Source organism: Corvus kubaryi, unplaced genomic scaffold, assembly GCF_017639235.1.
Source record: "Corvus kubaryi isolate FWS band 111438036 unplaced genomic scaffold, C.kubaryi_AGA036_p1.0 65438, whole genome shotgun sequence".
Classification (NCBI taxonomy): domain Eukaryota; kingdom Metazoa; phylum Chordata; class Aves; order Passeriformes; family Corvidae; genus Corvus; species Corvus kubaryi.
The window spans coordinates 251946-272068 of record NW_024582002.1 but is presented as its reverse complement, the minus strand read 5'-3'; the positions used below and the strand labels follow the sequence as shown (position 1 = coordinate 272068).

At 43.0% G+C, this 20123-nt stretch overlaps 1 protein-coding gene across 2 annotated transcripts in view; it reads left to right on the top strand.

The window, feature by feature from the left end:
* The first annotated feature begins 387 nt into the window (after positions 1-387).
* LOC121673442 (katanin p60 ATPase-containing subunit A-like 1) overlaps positions 388-20123 on the top strand; it is a 39768-nt gene continuing 20032 nt past the window's right edge. Inside the window, exons 1-4 of one of the 2 annotated variants that reach the window (XM_042046736.1) lie at positions 388-472; positions 9157-9332; positions 16308-16468; positions 18431-18599. In XM_042046736.1, the coding sequence (XP_041902670.1) occupies positions 9171-9332; positions 16308-16468; positions 18431-18599 (492 nt within the window). In that variant the 5' untranslated portion in view covers positions 388-472; positions 9157-9170. Of the gene's footprint in view, positions 473-780; positions 882-9156; positions 9333-16307; positions 16469-18430; positions 18600-20123 lie in introns of those variants that run through there. The other variant, XM_042046737.1, reaches the window with a different exon arrangement.

Here is a 20123-nt window from a genome sequence, read left to right as displayed (position 1 = left end):
AGCCTCCCCGATCCGAGCACTGGCGCAGCACAGCGCACAGCACGGCCGGCGCTCCCTCCCTCCTGCCCGGCCGAGCACTGCGCCGCTCCAGCTCCCGCAGCGAGCGGGACGCTCTCCGCCCGCGATGCTCAGCGCGGAGCCCTGCCGAGGGCTGCCAAACACGGGCTGGGCGGCGGCGCCCGCAGCCATCGCCGCCGGTGCCGCGGCGTTTTCCTTTAGGAAAATCCCTTTCCCCCGCCGTCAGGGCAAGGCGGAGGCGCTCCGGAGGCCGGGGTGGCGGTGCCGTCCCCTCCCCGCGCCCGCCGCCGCCGCCATGGCAACCGCCCGTCGCCGCGCGCGCGCACCCCCTTCCCCGCCCGCCCCCCCCCGCCCGCCCCCCCCCCCCCCCCCGCCCCGGTCTGACGGAGCCGCAGCGCTGCGCCCCCTCCCCGCGCCGCTCCCGCCCGCGGACACGCACCCCCGGCTCTCCCAGGTAACGGCAGGGCCCGGGAACGGGGCAGCCCCTCACGGCGCTGCTGCCCGCGCCGGGCGGCGGCTCCGACCCCGCCACGCTGAGAGAGGCGGCGGGGATGGGGGGGCGACCAGAGGTAGAGGCTGGAGGAGGGCGGGGGCGCCCCCCTCCGCTCCCGCAGAGCGTGCCGGGAAGTGTAGTCCGCGCCCCCCCGTCTGGCGCTGGGGGCTGCCGGGAGAGGCGGCGGGAGGGAACTACAGCCCCCAGCGCTCTCGGCGGAGGGGGAGAGATGGGTGCTGCGGAGGGGACCCCTGTGGGGACGGGAGGCTCACTCTGAACGAGGACACCGAGGCGGCTCTTCCCTCTGGGACAGCGAGGGAGAGAAGCCCCTGTGCCGCTGCCGGGGCGGGAGGGGCTGGAGGGAGGGGCGGTGCGGCAGGGCCGGCTATGGGGGTGGGCGCAGGGGCGGTGCGGCGGCAGGGGGAGGCGCGGGGCAGGGGAGTGAATGGGGGGTGGGTGGGGGAGAAATACGGGTGAGTGTCTGCTGCGGTGAGGGGAGGATGGGCTGGGGGGGGAGCCTCTGGATGCCAAGGGGGAGAGAAAGAATGCAAGGAAAGGGGCACGTGGGAACATAGGTGGAAGGGGAGAGATGTGCTGGAGGAGGAGTGGTGGAGCAGATGGACGGAGAGGGCTGAGCAGAAGGCAGAGCAGACCGGAGGCTGGGAATGGGTACGAAGGAGGCAATGGTCAGAGGGAGCCCTGGAAAGTTTCCCCAACCAGTTTGCATTTCTAGTTTCCAGTTTCACATCTCCTACCACGCTTAGGCTCTGTTGAGCTTGTTGCACTACGTGGTCTAGACACAGTGTTACTTTTTAAAAATTATTTTGCTACATTTCTATTTTTTCCCCCGAAACTTCTGTCATGATGTCAGTATTGGCATTTGTCCCTTTTCTCTCTCCATTTCCTCTGCTAACAGTTCTAGTGTTATTCTTTATCTTGCATTCTCCCAACAGCCATGAGGGGGAATAAAATTACAGTTTCTCTACGTATCATACTTAAAATACAGATGTTTATGATTGGTATATAAGGGGGTGTCATTGTTTGTTCCTGAAAATCTGTATCTTAAAAGCATCAGTGCATTAGTACTCCCTTGTATATGACTACTGAATGTCTATTCCTACTACAGTTTCACATTTTACAGAGATGGGTTTCTTTCCAGTGGATGCTTGATTTTTATTGCAGCTGCAGATTGTTGAGCAGTTTCTTTATTCTTCCTTTTCCCCCCACCCCTGTGTTGGCTATATCCTAGCAAGGCTTTGGCTTCGTGCAGCTCCTGGTACTTGCCAGACTGCAGAAGTGAACATTGCAGCTGCAGCATGCTTCCAGGGTGCTTGGCTCTTGGAGATTTTGGGTTTTGAGCAGGTAATGGGGAGAAATGGATCCTGCCCTGACCTAATCCAAATCAAAAGACAAGGAAGTAAATGGAATACAAGAAAACAATAATAGGCTTTTATCTGGTTTTCTGTGTAATTAATTAAAAAAAAAAAAAAGCTGATTCTTTTGGGGATGAGCTGAGAAATCTGAAGAATTGATGTCTGTAGCACTATCAGCAATATGCATATAAATGTATATTTAAAAACGTATATACTATTCTACTTAAATATTACATATTCTTAGTCCTAAAGAGCCAATTCTTTGAAATTCAGAGTGGGGTTTGAAAGGTGGAAAAGTATTCAGCCCAGGCTTCTGACCTTATGGGTCAGGGTTATAAACACATGTGAGTGTATTAAACCTGCAATTATTCATGGAAAGCGTATCTGGGTTGCAGACTGGCTGAGCTGGGGATGTCGCAGGAGCAGCACTGAGTCTTTGTGGAGCTGACTGTGGTCTGGTGGGGCTCATGGGCTGCAGCGCGGGGGGAATGGGTGTGCTGTATTCAGGGTGCAGGAGCAGTTTCCCTGCCTTTCTTGGCACAGAGCCCAACCTCTGAAACATGCTGAACCCAGGCTGGCTCTGCACAGAGCCATCTTGGGAGTCTTTGGTGGCATGTTTGCTCTACCAGAAGTGCTTACACACATGATATGCAGAGAAGCAAGTGGCTCCGCAAAGGACCAGAGGGATTATTGACTTGGGCTGGGTTCCACTTTGTTGAGCTCCAGACAGACCTTCCAGAATCCTTCAAGTACTTGGGTCCTGCATCCTGTCAGAGGAAGGGTTGACCGATCCACCTCGGGCTGGTCCCACCTGAACACGGGCTTAGGTTTGATTTGATACTAATGCCAGAAGCCCTGGAGGCTGTCCTGGAGAGGAGAGAGATGTGTGGAGCCAGCCTGGGTCCAGCAGGGCTAAGATGGAACAGAAGCTTGCAAGCGTGTGTGTATGGAGTTACACTCCCCAGAGTGCCCCACAGCATTTTTTTAGCTCTTTTCGTTACCCAGCCTTGCTGATGAACACCTCATTACCCCAAACAATGGTGATGTGACCATATGGATGTGTCTGAAGCTGGTGTATGAGGTGCCTGGAGAAGGATACGATTTTAGGAATAGCACAGCTGTCTCTGATTCTCCTTTCTACTTCTTCAGAAAACTGTACTTCAAAGGCTCTGCAAATGGCCATTTCATTCTCCAGGATACTTTCTGTTTGGTTCACCAAACTAATGAAATCTCTAATTTAAATCTCTAAATTAATCTTTAGTTAAAACACTGACCACCTATTTAGTGTTTTCTTATGTGTTTACTTTTAACTTGTGATGAATATCTTTAATTCATTTGAAGATTTTTTTTTCACTTGCATTCAAATAACTCTCTGTTTCAAGTTAAGTCTCAGAAGAATGCACACAAAAATAGTTTGAGGCCTGCATGCATGCTTCTTCTCCTTCTCACTTCCATACACATTTCCCCATTAACTCCATGTCTGCTATTGCAACACAGAGTTTCAGTGCAAAGAGGCCAGAAACCAGTTAGCAGAAAGTAGTTGACTGAATTGAGAGATCCCTTGGTGCTGGGTTTCGTGGACCATGGTATGTGTGTGTATGTTTTATCTGGCATGTCTGCTGCTTTGAAGAGTGACATTACCTGCTGCAACCTCAGCGCTGCTGCTGCCATTGTAGCCAGTCTTGTCACTGCTAATGGACACAGCAAAAGGAAAAAACAGCACTGGCATAGCACATTTCTCATCTTTGATTCTTTTACATGTAGTTTAAAATCAAATCTGCTGGAACTGAGCCATGTCCTTACTTATAGGTATGTTCTTAGCAGGAGTTGTGATCCTGTGAGGTCACAATCACTGGTTTCCACACCAGTCCATGGGACCACAGCTGCATGTTTAAACAAAGCCGTGTTAACAGGGAAAGATGGATTTGGCTATGGAACTTGGCAAGCCTTTTGTTTGTTTGTATTTTATCTGACAATGATCAGTTAAAATGTTGTTTTTGTCATGCAAACGTAATGCCTGATAACTGTCTGCAGCATCAGCAATTGCTTCTGAACAGGGACAGTTAATTATTAGAAATGAAGATCAGTTGTTCTGCACCTAACAACAAAACAAAAGACATAATCTTTACAATAAAGCATGAAAGACTTATTTAATTTATTTTAATTATTGCATTTTTTAGTAACTTATTCTTAAAAATCAAAATGCATCAAGCACATGAAAAAAATACAGTCTGTATTTCAGTCAGAAATAGACTTCTGTAGGGTTCTGGTAGGAATCATATGTCATGCAGGGAAAAACACTTTTTTGTTCCTCTGACAATGTTCCAGTTAGTGTTGCTGTTTATGCTTTTTCAGATAAAGCATTGTCATATTGTTACATGTCTCTATTTTAGCAACTTTTAAATTTGAAGAGAAGGCTGCAAATCAGATCATTGTACTATTTAAGTGAAGACATAATTGAGGCAGAAAGAGCTGTTTGAAACTGGTCAAAGCTGGCTTACAAAACCAATATGGCCTTAGCCTAAGAAGGGCAGGTTTCAATTAACTGTAACGAAAAGCTTCCAAGCAGTAAGAGGAATCAGAGGAAAGAAAAACTTCAGTTTATTCCTTAGACTCTGACAATGGAAATGGGTGCACATGAAAAGTGGATAAATCCAAAAATCAAAACCTCTTAACACTGGAATTCTCTTCCTTGCTTTGCTCTGTGTGGCTATTGACCTGTTCTGGGATTGTGCCGTGGCAGAGAGTCATCCTGACTCTGCAGTCATACCTCAGTCATATGCACTGAATTCAGGAGATGGTGCCTAACAGTGTGACTCTCTGTCTTGTGACATTTCTTGTAACTCTTACATTGCATTTCAGGATGCCCGGCATCATGCATGGCTGATTTACAGAAAATGAGAAACATCAGCGAATGTCCAGGCCTTTCCAGATGTTCAGTTGTCCAGTCAGCAGTACTGCAGGGCTGCTATGATGTGAGAGCATATGTCCAGCAATCTCAGGGAGTTGTGGAATGTTTCTGTTTTGCATGGGTAAAATTTTGGTCAGAGAAAGACAAATGTCCCAAAGAATCCAGATATGCTATAGCCCTCTCAGTGAGGAATTAACTGATAAAATCTGATTAGTAGGTATTAAATAAGGCTTGATGTGACTATTGAAACAATAATAAAGCAAAAGTGTGTAACAGCTCATTTAATAAGAGTCATTCATCCTGTGCAAGAGCCAAGGACTTGTGGAGAAAATGGGATGCAGTTGTGTCACTGTGTCAAAATACATGCATAAAAGAGACATGTAAAGATAGCAGGTGCCTTCTATTTTGGCACTTGCAGAGTGAATGTTCAGGATCAAGCAAGAGGAAAAGCTCTGCTGCAGAGCCCCTCTTAGGGGAGGGCATTTGCTGCCTCTGGTAAGACTCTGCTGAGATAATGCTGAGAGAGATGGGTTGAAGGGGGTCAGTCCTGTATCCACTCCCACTGGTGTGGCACACAAGTTTGGAATAGTGTGCTAAGCAAGCTGTCCCCCTTTGCCTGTCATTCACACAGTCACTGTATCTGCCCATGGATATATTTTGTGTATATAATACTTTAATGTTAAAGTAGAGACTGTCTTTTGGATCTTGCTCAATTGTGTGTTGCTTTAGTTCTGGGAGAAAAATTATTTTCCGACCCCAGATAGGGATCAGCTCAGCTTATGCTCCAAAGAATAGAGATTAATATCCCCTGTGACCTTTGCGCGTGGCTGCTGCAGGGCTTTTAACGAGTGGGCTTAAGACCCCATGTGTGGCAGCTATGCTGACATGAATGTCTGTAATGTCTCTTCTTGTCAATGATCCATGAACTAAGGAATCTCCAAGGATATCTTGATGTGCAGTGGAGCTGTTACGGTCTAGTGCAGGAGAGAACCACACAATGATAGAATGAAAAGCTGGTGTCACAAGTAATGTGTAAGTTGTTCTAAATGTACTTGACAAGAGTTGTCCCTGGCTGTATATTTACTTAAAAGATGTGGCTGTGATATGGTAGGAAAATTAAATATCTAAACAAAGCCCCAAGTAACAAACAACAAAACACTCTATTTATATTTTGTGGTTCCTTGGACGTTTCTGATTTTGTATGAACTCTATAATACAATGTAGAACAGATAATGAAGAGTAAGTACATAACACAAAAAACCCCTCACCTAGTTCTAGTTAATTCTGCATCCCTCCCCCATCTCTGACACTGAAGAGTGTGATGTCCAGAAAACAACACAGGAAGTAGTTCCTTCCTAAAAAATAATTTTTCCTTGATTTTGCACTTATTTGTTTTGATTTGCTTTGGTTATTCTGAAGTAACATTGCCATCACTAGTGTGCATACGAGGCTTGTAGTTTGTTTAAACCATTTTTAGCATTAGTTTTAAATAGCAGTAGAATCTCAGAGAACTGCCTGGGATTCCATGAAAGAACTGATTTAGGACTGAGGCCAACAGCTGTTGTTTCAAATATGGCTCAGGTAAATGGGTGATGTTATATACACCTTTTCAAGCTATATGACCTGCTTGGGTGTCTAGGGTAGGTGATAAGTGCCTGAGTCCAGGAGAAAGATCCAGGGGCTTTTGTCAGCTTAGCTCTGGAGGCAGTCACCGCTCAGTAGGTACATAGGTGTACATCTACCAGCCTCCCTCCGTGCTCCAAGTTTCAGTGCCTGTCAATGTTTTATAAGCTCTCCAGTGTGACACACCAGGCCTCAAGCTCATGCTTAAGCTTTGGCATCACCAGCATGAGGCTAGAAGCCCCCAAACTATTGGTGGCTGGAGGAAATGGGAGAGTCTTGTTTGCTTTGCTCCTGCAATTTTAGAACCATGTAAATTTTTCTGCATCCTGCTTCTCAGCTTCCTTGTCTAACCACTGTCCTGAAGTGGGCACATGTTTGCATGGCTCCTATGGCCTGCCTGCTGCCTGTCGATTGACCCAGCTTCCATCACAGACAGAGATAAGCTCCTGTCTCCTCTGGTGAGCAGGGGACTTTTCTGGAATTAAGGGGAGTTGGATGTATCAGCCCTCTTAAGGCAAAAGGCAGTTAAATATGCCTGGAAGGTGGGAACTAGCTGTAATAAAGAGGCAGGAGAGGTTGTAAAGCAAGTATGTGTTCTGTTTAATGGATTTCTAGGAACTGAATTCAGCAGTTCCTTAGAAATGTTTCATTTGCTCTCTCTGTTTCACTACGTATGGGGCAAACCTCCAGAGATTTGAGGAATGTTTTCCTTAATGGCGACAGGCTGGTTGTGAAGCAGATCCTAACCTGGATGTGTTTGAAGACAGGTCAATGGATTCTGCCCCAGATGGTGTTCTGTTCATTTATAAGTTGACTCATGAGATCTGAATGGGTTATAACCTATCTTCAGTTCCTATCATTTTATCCATTTCCAGTGCAGTGTGACATCACTTTTTTCCCCTATTAGTTATGATCTTCTGTATTTAAAAATTAAATGGTCATAGTTGCTGCTGATCTAGATCTCAGTAATGATGTATCCTGCCTATGTCAGGAAACAAAATTAGGGTTGGTGGCCTTTCCACCTTAGATTTTCTCCTGCCCAGTAGATTACAACAGCCAGTGGGAATGATGTGCAAGCTGAAATGTGCAGCACAGCATGAGGACAAGTAAAGCCCCAGTATGTCCTGCTGTGCTTGGTGGAGTGTCATCTGTGGGGTGGCAGCATGTGCTTGCCATCAAAGTCTTCGGCCACATGCAAGTTGTGTGACCTGTGGGTTTAAGTGAGGATGGCAGGTTTCCATGGCTTTGTTGTAGGGAGCAGGTGTGACAAGGTGGTGGAGCAGACCTGGTGTGCAGCTGCAGGCAGCAGTTAGGACCATCAGTTTGGCACCTTTGGGAGGTGGAGCGTCTGTTTGCCCAGGGCAGAATGAATGTCATGTGGATATCTGTTTAAATTGTCAGGGGCTTGAATTTTGCTAAGCACAAGGGAATACAAAGGTGTAAGACATGTCCTCCTTAATGCCATCTTGCTCTTGTCTTGTCTGTTTATAAAACCTGCTAGCATTGTTATAACCCACTAGGACATAAAATATTGTTTCTCCCTGTTCTGGCTTCTGTCTGCTACCACCTGTTCCTTCTGTGTGCACCCCTGTACCACGGGCTGTTTTCAGCTGTGCAGCCTGATCTGTGTTTGTATCCCTCCTTCCCAGTTTCTTCTCCACCTCCTTGGTCTTGCCAAACCCTTGATGCAGCTAGTGGACCACCCTCCAGAGGTGACCTCCTCCCTCTTGGTCAGTGCAACTCTGCATTGCACAGCTATGAATTGCAATTTTTTATTTTTCATTTCCAGAGGTTTGTATCTGGGTGAATGTCAGGGACCCCATGCACACTGAGTCAGAGAACAAGGGAAAGGAACTGATGCTCTTTTTGTGTGGTGAGGACCTAAACTTTGGGTCACACGAGATTTAGATAAAAGGGCAAGCACTGCTTCAGTCTTGAACCTTAAATACAAACCTAGATGTACAACACAGCTTAAGTCTTTCTTGAATGGTTACTGGGAAAAGCTGGGCTATGGGTTTGCCTTAAAGTCATGCTGCAATTGGAGGACTAGGGGAAGGTTATACTTTGAGAATCACTGTTCTTAGGAATGTTAAATTTGGACTGCTAACTCTGCCATAAATCCCAAAGTGACATGTTAAATTTAATGAAAAAATTCAAGTCAGCATGTGGATGTTGGAGTACTTTGAAAGAATATTTAAACAGAATGAGGCTCTCAACTTTGTCTATAGTAAAGCAGTCATTCAACCATATCATAATCTCATTAGGGTGCGGGCTCTTGAAAGTGTGAAGTGCAGACATCCCTGATGCTGGTTGGCACATTTAGGCACGTATGTAATACAACAGTATAAAAAGCAATTTAACGCCTCGTGTGATTTGTGATTCACAGCTCATGGCTGCTAATATATTGTGGTGATCTACAAATTAAAGTTTAGTTTGTTAGGTTCAGTGTGGGCAGGGCATTTAATTTTCTTGCATTAATTTAACAGGATTGGGGCCAAAGGCAGCAAAGAAGTTCGGCTTTTTATCACTATAAAAGAGTTATGATTCATGATCTGAAACCTTAGGCTGGTAAAGAGACACTCCAGACATAAATGATTGTAGAAGAGCAGGACTGGATGGGAACGGCATTGGAAAGACACAATTCAGCTATGAGAGAAATAACAAAACTAAAGTGTCACTCACTGAATTATTCTACAGCATGTAAAATTCATTTTTCTGGTGATTATGTTCTCTTTTAGATTTCTGAGTGAAGATGAATTTAGCAGAGATTTGTGATAATGCCAAAAAAGGAAGAGAATATGCACTCCTTGGAAATTACGACTCTTCTATGGTATATTACCAGGGTGTCATCCAGCAAATCCAGAGACATTGCCAGTCAATCAGAGATCCAGCAATTAAGGGCAAATGGCAACAGGTAGGGTGAAATAACATTGCCCATATTCTATTACTTGATGTTTGAAAACCACACTATACTTCCCAAACCTTATAAGATGTAGAGGACTTATATTTCAGTGATGTTTGCAACATTTTTTGTACAATATTTTGTTGGTATTCATGGGAAAATATTTTTTGCGTTGTGTTCAAAAGGAATTCTGTTTTTCTAAACGAATCAATTCTTTTGTTGTTTTCACTTAGGATATCTGTCTAATTCCTGGTCTGTTTGTGTTTACATACTGTCTGTGATTGCATAATTTTGAAAAAATTAAGGACTTCCTTTTCCTCTTGTATCTTTTGGTCATCTAATGTCCAGTAAGGTAAAATGCGAGTGGGTGGGTTAGCATCTCTAGAATGGTTGTCTGAGTAGCAGCTAACTGTATGACTATAGTGTACAAATTTGGATGAGGTTTCTCAAACTGCAAGTCCTACTCTTAGCCCGAGTCTTGCACACATCCATCTCCCTGCTAAACAGGGTTCTGTTGAAGCCGTGGAAGTAATCTGCTGGTGAAATGTAAGAACCCCCAAGGACACCTATTTATTACTTTCAGTATTTAAGTCTTCCTTACATTTTTTGGTGCCATTTTTCGTGGTACAAAATGTGTTCCATAAACATAAAAAAGGAGGAAAATCATATAAAGATGTTTTCTAGAATAAAGAATTCATATTGCATAAAGACTATGTTTTGAAAGAATGACATAGCCCCTATAAAAGATACAATTTTGCAGTAGGTAGCTAAAGAGATTATTTCAATAAATTTTTCTAAATATCATATGTTTAAATGATATCACTTAAAAACAGAAGCAAATTTTCCTTTTTATTGCAGCAGATGATTTGTTTATGGGTTTGTGTTTGAAACTTCTGACACTAACGTAGAGTATTTTGTGTTCTGATAAGTACAACACTGTTAACAATCACTTTGTAATAACAGTATTATTCATAGGTGTCTATCATAGAATTGTAGAAGTCTGTAGATGAAGAGCTTGTTTGCAAAACATGTGTGTGTACATGCAGCAGAGATAGTACCTAGTTTTCCTGGTAATGTAGTAAGCTGGATGTTGTATAGGAGATACTCACATCCAAGTACTGGTATTCAAGCTTTTTCCCACCCCAGGACGTGCTGATACAAGGTGTTCATGCCCAGTGCATGTCCTTAGTTCCTGCCAAACTTGCAGCTGATGTGAAAGTAGAGCATGAGGCTTTCCTCATTCTGCAGCTGCATTGAACCACTGCATTGTCTTCACATCTCGTATATAGTGTTTCCTCTGATGACATTGATTCTTCCTATAAACTTTCAACAGCTCTTGTCTTGTGAAGGTTGCTCAAGTCTCATGTTATTGTGTGTTGTTTGAGCTGCTTTAGAGAAGCCTGTGCACCATGGAATGTGTGCTGCACACTGGAGACAAACCTCAAGCACAAAAGGACCATTAACACAGTTCCCAGGATTATTCCTTGGGGAAGGCAGCTGGCTCTCTAGCAGAGGATCTGAAGTTGGCACCTTCTCAGAAATTACCCCCTTTAGGCAAAAGAAGAATGGCCCCTGACCATGTCACATAAATGCTTTAGAGATCTGTCCCAAATAAGATCTGCAGCAGGTGCGGTAGCGTCTGTCACGCTGTGCGCTCATGTTAATTCTGAAACTTCCCAACACAGTAGTGGCAGATGAGATTTGTCAGAATATTGCTTTGCTGCTAGTGGTGCCAGTCTTGGCTCAGACACAAACACCAAAATGTAAGAAGTGTGACTGAATAAAATAAAATAAAATAAGGGCTTCATCCCTAGGTTGTTTGCCTCCTCATTTGTTTATGGGAACAAAATTATACAGATACAGCAAACAATGCAGCCCTGGAACTGCTAGCTTTTCCATACCAGAACCTGAATGTATTGGTGAGACCTACAGAGATAGACCGGCTTTCTTACCCACTCTTTATAAATAATTGTTGTGCTTTCTCACTCCTTGAGACAGACTAAGAGGGAGTCTGATGATGTGGATGTTAGCACTACTTTCCAGCTCCAACAGCAGCTACATCCAAACTGTCAGTCACAGTCAAGGAGCTGTCTTGACAGACAACCTGTTCTGAAAAAAATTTAACCAAGAAGCTGGATCACAAGTAACATTCATTCACAATATTAAAGTAATATCTAGATATTAATTTTAGATCTTTCTCATTAAAGAGTTATGCTATACACATTATGTAAGTTTAGCAAAATTCAGGTCAAACCCACTTGGTACCAGTAATACGCAGAAGCAAAATAGTCCCATACTAGTGTGGTTCTTGCAAGTGGCTTGAGAAGCAAAGCAACCCTTAGGTCATGGTTAACAGGGTTAATGCAGTTGATTTTTACCTGAAATTCTGTCTCCTCTAGCATATGGAACTAGCCTGTTCTTCAGGTTCTTCAGCTTCTCCATCATCTGAGGAATCTGGAGAGGATAATACCAGTGGTACTTTTTGGAGGTGGAGTTTAGCAGTCACTAACACTGTGTGGGTAGAACTTTTATTCTTGAATGTCCATGTAGGTAGGTGCTCAAAGGAGAAGATTGTTACTTAAACCAGTTCTTCTCTGGGATGTACTGTCTGCATACACATTCACAATCTTGAACCTTCTTAAGGATTCCTGGAATGCTGAGTGTCAGTATGAAGCATCCCCTTCCTTTCTGTATGTTTGTGTGCAGCTCACTAACAGGGTGTTTGTCCTGCTGGTACTTCTGAGGCAGTGAGCACAGTTTCGTGTGTTTGTGGACATGTTCCCTTGTAAAACAAAAATGTTCATTTGAGGAACATCTCAAAGAATAGTTCCAGCTGTGGCTGTGCAGCTGACCAACTCACATCTCTTATGTCCAGCATTGTTCTTCCTGTTTGGTCTCTTCTCAACAGTGGGTGCTCTATCCTGAATAGGTACCTCATGCCTGGTGTATCTGCTTTGTTGCCTTGTGTATGACAAAGGATTTTTCCAGCAGTTTATTGAGCAATGTGGAAGCATGGGTGAACTGGAAGTAGTTGGGATTTTGGGTCAGATTCCCAAATGCTCTTGATCTACCTCTCTTTGCTTAGGTGTCATTGTTTTCAATTTTCTACAGTTTGGTCTAGACAGAATGATCTGTGCAAGTATTTCTTGGGCTGCATTTCATGTCAGACAGACAGCTTCAGCTTTGCAACTGGATATCTTGATTACAAGGATTCCTCTTGCTTGGAGCTGATGCTTAGGATGAGGAGGAATATGAACATGTTAACATCTTCTCCCCTGGGAACAACTGACTGGCTCAGTTACACTTGATGCAATACTGCTTCTGGGAATTCAAAATCAGTACTCAACAGGGAAGAGGGATTTTGTTACTAGTCTGGGACACCCTGCAGGACTTAAACAGGGCAAAAGATGCGTGCTGAGGATCCACCAAAGCAGAGACATGACAGCATAAGAATTCCTGTGACTTCATGGAAAATTCAGAGCCATTGATCATCTTTTGACTGGCTTGACTTGGGAGTATCAAGGGTGACCTACTCTTGAGACTCATCCTTGTTTTGCATCCAGGGAGTTCCCAGCTTGCTCTTGGGTGGCTGAGTGTAGCTCCATTCTTCATTCCTAGGCCTCCTGAGCTCACTTGAAAAAAGGAAAAGTTACTTTATTGTGCTTTGCGGTTTGGCTGACAGGTGAGCATATTTATTCATGTAAATGCAGGCTGGGGCTGGAAAGGTTCAAAATCAGAAGCAATGCATCCTTACCAAAACTAAAAGGTAGATTTAGTCTCATGACCGCTACTGTGAACTTTACTTGTGCTGACATTCTCCCTGTTTATTCTGAGAGAGTTTCTTGGCTGTTGCAGTGTTTTTACTAGACAGCTGGCTTGTAGGAAAGAGCTGCTTCAGTGACAGTTGAGCAGCTGCAGAATGACAGCAGAGCGTGCCCCCGGGAGATAGTACTGGCTTACAGCAAGGCCAGCGGCTGTCGAGCAAAACCTGCTGCGTGTTGGAACCATGTGCTCTGCGTTGCACAAGAGCTGAGAGCACAGGGGCCTCCGCTGGAGCTCAAGCAGAAATTGAGTGATTCCCGGAGTGCTTGAAGCAGCCAGAAAGGCACCCTGACTGACTGTGGTCACTGGTGCAGGTGATTAGGTGCACTGTATTCCTGCTTAAAGAGTAAAGGGTGAATTCTTCTTTTTATTATTTCAAACACATTTCGGTCAATCTATGCTTTTGTTGCTTTTGCTTCGTGCCTGTTTCATTCACATTTAGTAGGTTACTTTGTGATTAATTAAGAAACATTCTTTGGGTAACTCATGAATAGATGTCATTATGGGAGCTATGCCTTCACGGATCAGACAGGGTTGCAGGGCATCTGTTTTGGATATGGTTTAGGGACTTGTTATTTTCACTTTTTAAAAAATGGAGCTTGTTGAATAACTAACACTAATTGCAGGCAGTAATTTCAGGTTTGGAAAACACTTTTAGATAAACTTGATCAGTTTTTCTTCAGCATGACAGAATAAACCCTCCCCTCCCCCCCATTATTTGTATTTACGATAGTACAAATACCCACACTTATTGCCATGGGTATAGAAGTACAAGCTCTAGTGTAGCAAATAAAAGCTAGTGATGGAAAAGGTACAACAGTTGCCAGATTATGAAATACAGAGGTATTCCTTGAAATGGTTTGTAACTACCACTAAGAAAGAGTGAACTCAATTCTTGTTCACTGTGTTTTATACCCATATGATAGGATGTGTTTTCTGCTTGGGTACTGGAAATTCTTGGGGTTGACATGTCAAAACAAAGCTGTGGGGCCATCCCATGGGCTGAAAGGCATTTTATTGGGCCTTCCAACATCACCAGTGCCCACGATGCTGCTTCTGTGGAGGAGGTGATGTGGCTGGTAGGGGTGGCTGCTGTACCAGAGCCTGGCTCTGGGGACCAGGCAGCTTCACATGGTAGCTGAATCCAGCTAACATCCTGCCATGCCTAGAGATGCCAAGCTCTTCCCTACTTTGTCTTCCTTCCATCTGTGCCAGCTTCTCCCTCCTCTGCCCCCTGTCATTTTTTTTTTCCTGAGATTCATCTGGTCACAGGATGGTGTGCATGTGCAGCTTGCTAACCCAGCAGAAGTGTCCTTTATTTCCTTTTTACCCTCCTAGGCCAATTTTTTTTGCCATTTTACCAACCTGTCTTACTGTGCTGAGATGCCAGAATTGAATCCAGAAGAGCAGGGGCAGAGCGTGGCTGGGGAGAAGTAAAGGGAGTTACTCCTGTTTGGCAGTGGTGAGCTGCTAACTTGGCCCACACTATCTCTTGAAAATGCTTAATCATAAGTAACCTAAAAAGCTTTCTTCAGGCTCTCTAAAACCTGAGCTGGAGCCTCCTGAGGATTCTGGCACATAAGGAAGGGTGTGTGATGGGGGGCAAAGAGACTGGGTGAGTCTAAATCAGTGATTTTTCCATTTGCAGCCTTTCTAGGTTGCTTCAGAGTAGCACTGATCACTCAAAGACACTGCTCAGTCAACTCCATAACTATGGCACAGCCTTTTTGCCTCATGTCTGTGTTGTTACTCAACTGCAAGAAGGTCTATCTGCACCTATTTCATCTGACTCGGTTTCTTTAAGGCCTCTAGGAGTTTATTCTGGTTTTCCTTTGTGGTCCACACATTGAGGATTCCTTGTTGGTTGATTTGCCAGGTATTGACTGAGGAATAGGGTGTGTATTTCAAAGTTTGATCTGCTCAGGTCTGGCGAAGAGATGGCTGGCAGATGTTAGTCTGTTTTCGTCTTCCAAAGCATCAAATGGTCACTTTCCCTCAGTTTTCAGATACTATCCTCCTTGCTGGTCCAGTGAGGTGAATGACGGCACGCTGGCTGTCAGTGCTAGAAAGTTGTTTTCCACCAATTTCTCTGCATGTGTTAGAAGACTGATAGAAGGAATTCTGTCAGTACTCTTGGAGCAGTGGAGTAGGAAGTGGCTGTCTCTTGTGGAGTGGTGCCCTGGAGGATTTATGCTGTATCATTCCTTTGTACCTCACAGCAGCTGTTTGGCTAGATTTATTTTTGGACAGGAGGGGGATGTGTGTGAAGACAGTTTGAAGGAACCAAGTTAGTAATCAATCACATTTGTAACTCAGCTGGAAGCTCTCACACTGGGAAATGTGTCCACGGATTGTGTGATGAGAAAGCAAAGAGAGCAAAGCAGGGCAGGAATAATCCTGCCTGAGCTGGATGTCTTGTGTCTCTGGAAAGACATAGTTACCCCATCTGGAATGAGCAAGAAGGCTGCTTTGCCCTGTGAAATGATCAAGATCTTCCTGTACTTAAGTCTCTTTTTGTACAGGTGTACATAAAGCTTCTGGTAAAGTAAATGCAGTGTTGCAAGATCTGTGCAGGGCCTTGGGGATTTACCCTTCTCTTTCCCTCTGTCCATATCAGCATCTTGCTGATGACAGTCACATATATTAATAAAATCATGGAAACTCTCAAGTTGGAAGGCACTCGTAAGGATCATTGAGTTCAAGGCCCTGCTCCTCACAGCACTATCCATTTTAATGATTTGGCCAGTTTTATAACTAGGACATCAGAGACTGTAATCAGAGATCTTCTTTGCCAGAATAGTACCAAATTACTATAGATCTGCCAACACCACCCTTACTAGTATGAGAGTATGTGTGCATACATGTCAACATGCACACATAAATCCAAGCATCAGGACATGTTATGGAAGAGTGATCCCTGCCTTAGCAATCATGTCTGGTTGGGACATTAACAAGCAGGAAAATGAACTCGACAGAGATTCAGTTGTTTATGCTGCTGTTAAAGGTCTATTATCAACTTGGTAGGTCTGGGGTTTGTGAATAGAAAGGCCTGGGAGTCCCTGCCTTTGAGGATAGCATGTGTTCTTGAGGTACTTTCTATGTTTGTTTGGTTCTTTTAAAAGTTTGAATTGTAACAATTTTTAAATAACATATGTATTTCTCAAGGTCCGACAAGAATTAGTTGAAGAATATGAACAAGTTAAGAGCATTGTCAACACTTTAGAGAGTTTTAAAATGGACAGACCTCCAGATATCTCTGTATCCTGTCAAGATGAGCCTTTTAGAGATCCAGCTGTTTGGCCTCCTCCTGTTCCAGCTGAACACAGGTAATGAGAGGCTCAAGCAGAGTGGGTGGAATAACGTTGGGTCACCATAATTTTATATTTGTTTTTGAATGCTATTGTAACATGAAAATCACATTTAATTTACACATTTACTACGTTTAATTTAGTCACTTGTAATAGAGAGTAAATCTAATTCATTGGGGAAAAAGTATTTAAACTACAGTCAGATTTATTGCTGACATTCTAAAGAGAGTCACTCCTTTATTCTGGTAGGAGTAACTAAGTGCCTGGAACTAGAGTCTGCTGCACAGGTAAGTGAGCTTTTGGTGACAGCTGATGTTCTCATGTGCAAGGTGAAAACTTTTCCATTTCAGTTTATTTAAATAAAATAATTAATTGATGACTGAGGAGTCTGGAAGGAGCTAGAACTGAAGGATCTTGAAGGACAGGGTGGTTAGGAATCACTCCCTAGCTACAGACAATTCAACCTATGTTTAATCCATTGGTTAGTTTAATTGCTAAACATGTTCTGTTATACATGGCATATCTCTTCTGTAACCATATTTAAGGGAACTTCAGTTAGCTAATAGATTTCTTAAAATAGATGCTTGTGCATTTTCTGAAATCCCTATTTTCAACCTAACAGAACTTGTTGGAAAAGGATGCAGTTTACAGACAAGAATAACATTTATCATGCCAACATTTTTCTAACATAAGAGCACACAATTTTAATGTGTGTATACTCACATAAGCGAAGGAGCAAAGTAAAATGAGAGATCTTGGTTAATGGAAAGAAATGCCAAGTTTATTTACAATTTCCTGTGTTTTATGATTATCAAAAAGATCTTTGCTTTTCAAAAAAACAAACCCTAAGAATGTAAGTGTAAAATAATATTAATGCTGATTACTTTTGTGAGTGGTAGAAATAACTCAGATTTTCTATGGTAATGTTATGTAAAGTTCAGGATGTACTTATTTTTGTATTCTTCTTAGTGGTAAAGCCCCAGTAGTTCATCTGCTTCTTTTAAGCTGAAATTTAAATCTTGTGCAAATAAGTAAGGAAACTTAGCCACTGTTCTATGCTGTTAAGTTTGAAGAAAATGCATGAAAAGCAAAATGTTGCTGTTGTATCCAGCAGTGTGTTTAAGAATATACGCTTTTTAAGCCATATTCCAGGAAAATGTTTTTGGAGTTAAAAAATTCTGAGTTACTCAAAACAAGAATCAGTACAAGATTTAAGAGTGGACACTTACTAAATCTGGGTGACATTCCTGGCCGTTTATTTTAGTTCTGTATTTCAAATTCAACCCCTAGAGAAAAATGACAATGACACCCTGTCTTAAAACCAAATTCTTTCTCCTCATTCTACTGCTGAGTACTCTTTGACATTGTGGGTGATGTACACAAATATAGGTGGTTGCAGTTCAGCTCTGTTCGCTTTTGCTTTCAAGGCAATTTTTATGTTTTGACATTTTCACACAGGGGAATGAAGTCAGAGGTAGGCGGATTGTTTAAAATCCTCCCTCTTCTGTTTTGGGGCCTGTCAAAGCTTTTAGCCACCTTTTTTTTTTATTTTTTTATTTCTCCATTTTTAAAATTTTTATTTTACCATGAATGTCATCTGTTTGTGTGGAGTTTGTGCATGTGAATGTAGCCTAATATAATCTCCTAGTTTGGAGTCACAAGAAACTTCAGTTTGAAGACTTTTACTAAATTGTTTCCTCTTTTGTTACATGGGTGTTGGTTTGTTGTAAGATTGGTTAGGAGTACTGATCTGATAATGTTAATTTTTTTCTTTTGTGCTTTTTCTTCTTACTTTGGGTGTCAGACAGAACCAGAAACATGGTGTTGGATTTGCAGATATAGGGAAATAAGTCTTAGGGTCTTGGCAGCTTTAGTAATAATATACTGAGGCAATTACTGAAATATTAGAATCCTTCCTTCTCAATGTTACTCTTTTTTCACTGTTTCTAGCATGTTTTTGTTGTGGTTGCTTGTTTTTAGGGCTCCACCTCAGATAAAACGTCCCGGCCGAGATGGAAAATCCCTGAAGAAAGACTCCCCAGGACTGCAGCCCCGTGGACCCGCGGGCAGAGCACACGTGGTGTCCAAGGGGGAGAAGCCTTCAGGCAGCCGCGAAAGGGAATCCAGAGCTAGAGGAAGAGATGACAAGGTAAGAAGCGGGAAAGGACTTGGCAGGGAGGTGTTGTGATGCAGCAGGTGGCAAAGGGAAGCACTCTTAGTCATTTAATACAGATGATAAAAAGTCACAATAATCCCATGCAGGAAAATTTAGTGCTTTTTTTTCCCCCCATGATTAAAGCATGTATTGTGGTGATATTAATTAATAATTACACCAAGCTAAGAAAAGTTCTGTTTGCTCTGTCTTGGTGGGAGATTTTTTGAGGGAGGGAAGCATGGTGTCCTCCTGTTGCTGAGCACTTCTTACTCTTTGAGTGAAGACCATGGGCTTGACTCTTGTCTCTAATTGTCATTCAGGCAGAAAGTCCCTTCTTATTTTCCTCCATGTTTGGTGGGTTTTTTTCTTTAGAGGAATCCAATTCAGGTCTTTTGTAAAGCTATTAATGTAAAAAGTGCAAAAGTGAGACCAGTGCCCTTCTCTAGACTTTAAGCATTATGAATGAAGTTCCACAGTACCACTGCCTCTGCCATACCATAGTATAATTTAGGCATGGCTAGGAGACCAGAACACTTCTGTAAATGCATTGATGCTAAGTAAATCTGTGCCAAATTATTTGAAGTTATATATTTGGAAATAATATGAGGGAGATGTATTAAAAGCAAACTCTTAGCAACTCCCATTTTCTTTGGTTTATGAAAAGGGTTTTGTATTTATTATAGTGTTTAGAAAGAAGCTTCTTGGAACTGTTTTGTTTTAAAACTAAAAGCAATGAATTAAGTTAGTCTAAGTTGGAGATACTTTTTTCTGAAGATCCATGAAAAAGAAGCAGTGCTGAAGTGAAAGCAAAGGAGAAACAGTGATTCACTATAAAGTGGTGATGTCAAAGACAGGACTGTTTTGTGGCTGGAAAAAATGTCAGTGTGCAAATCGCTGTTTCTGAGACACTTGTGTTTTTAAATTTAACTGTGGAGTTAGTGCCAGGAACCCAAGGGCTGTGGTATTAGTTATACAAGTTGAGACTGTACTGAAGTGGCATTATTTTCCTGACAGACAAAGGTAAAAGACACACCTTCCTATGGGGGCAGACAGTACTGTACAGATCTTGATAGATGAATGAGAAAATATTTAGGCCAGTTTCCTTCCAAATAGATTTGGAAGGTTAGTCCCTTCGTGGCCTTTCTATTACCATTCTTGATAGCTTAGGAATAACTCAAAGATACACTTTTTCCATCACAAATTGTTTTCTGATACACAGGAAAACTATTAAGTAATCCCAGCCCTTATTACCGTCAGAAGGTAGAGCCAGGCACATTTTCAGCACTGCCACTGAGTGACTGTACAGATCAAGCATTTTAGAAATCTCTCTACCCTGGATCAGTAAGATTTAAAATAACAAGTGTGCCTTCTGCTAGCTATAAAAATCTCGTGGAGATCTGTGAAATTATTTAAAGTTTTGCCAGCTATATGGGGAATTGGAGTCATGGTGTGTGACAGGTTCACCAGATGTGCTTGTGTAAGGCAGCCTTCAAAGTCTTAGCTCTAATGAGGGTGAAC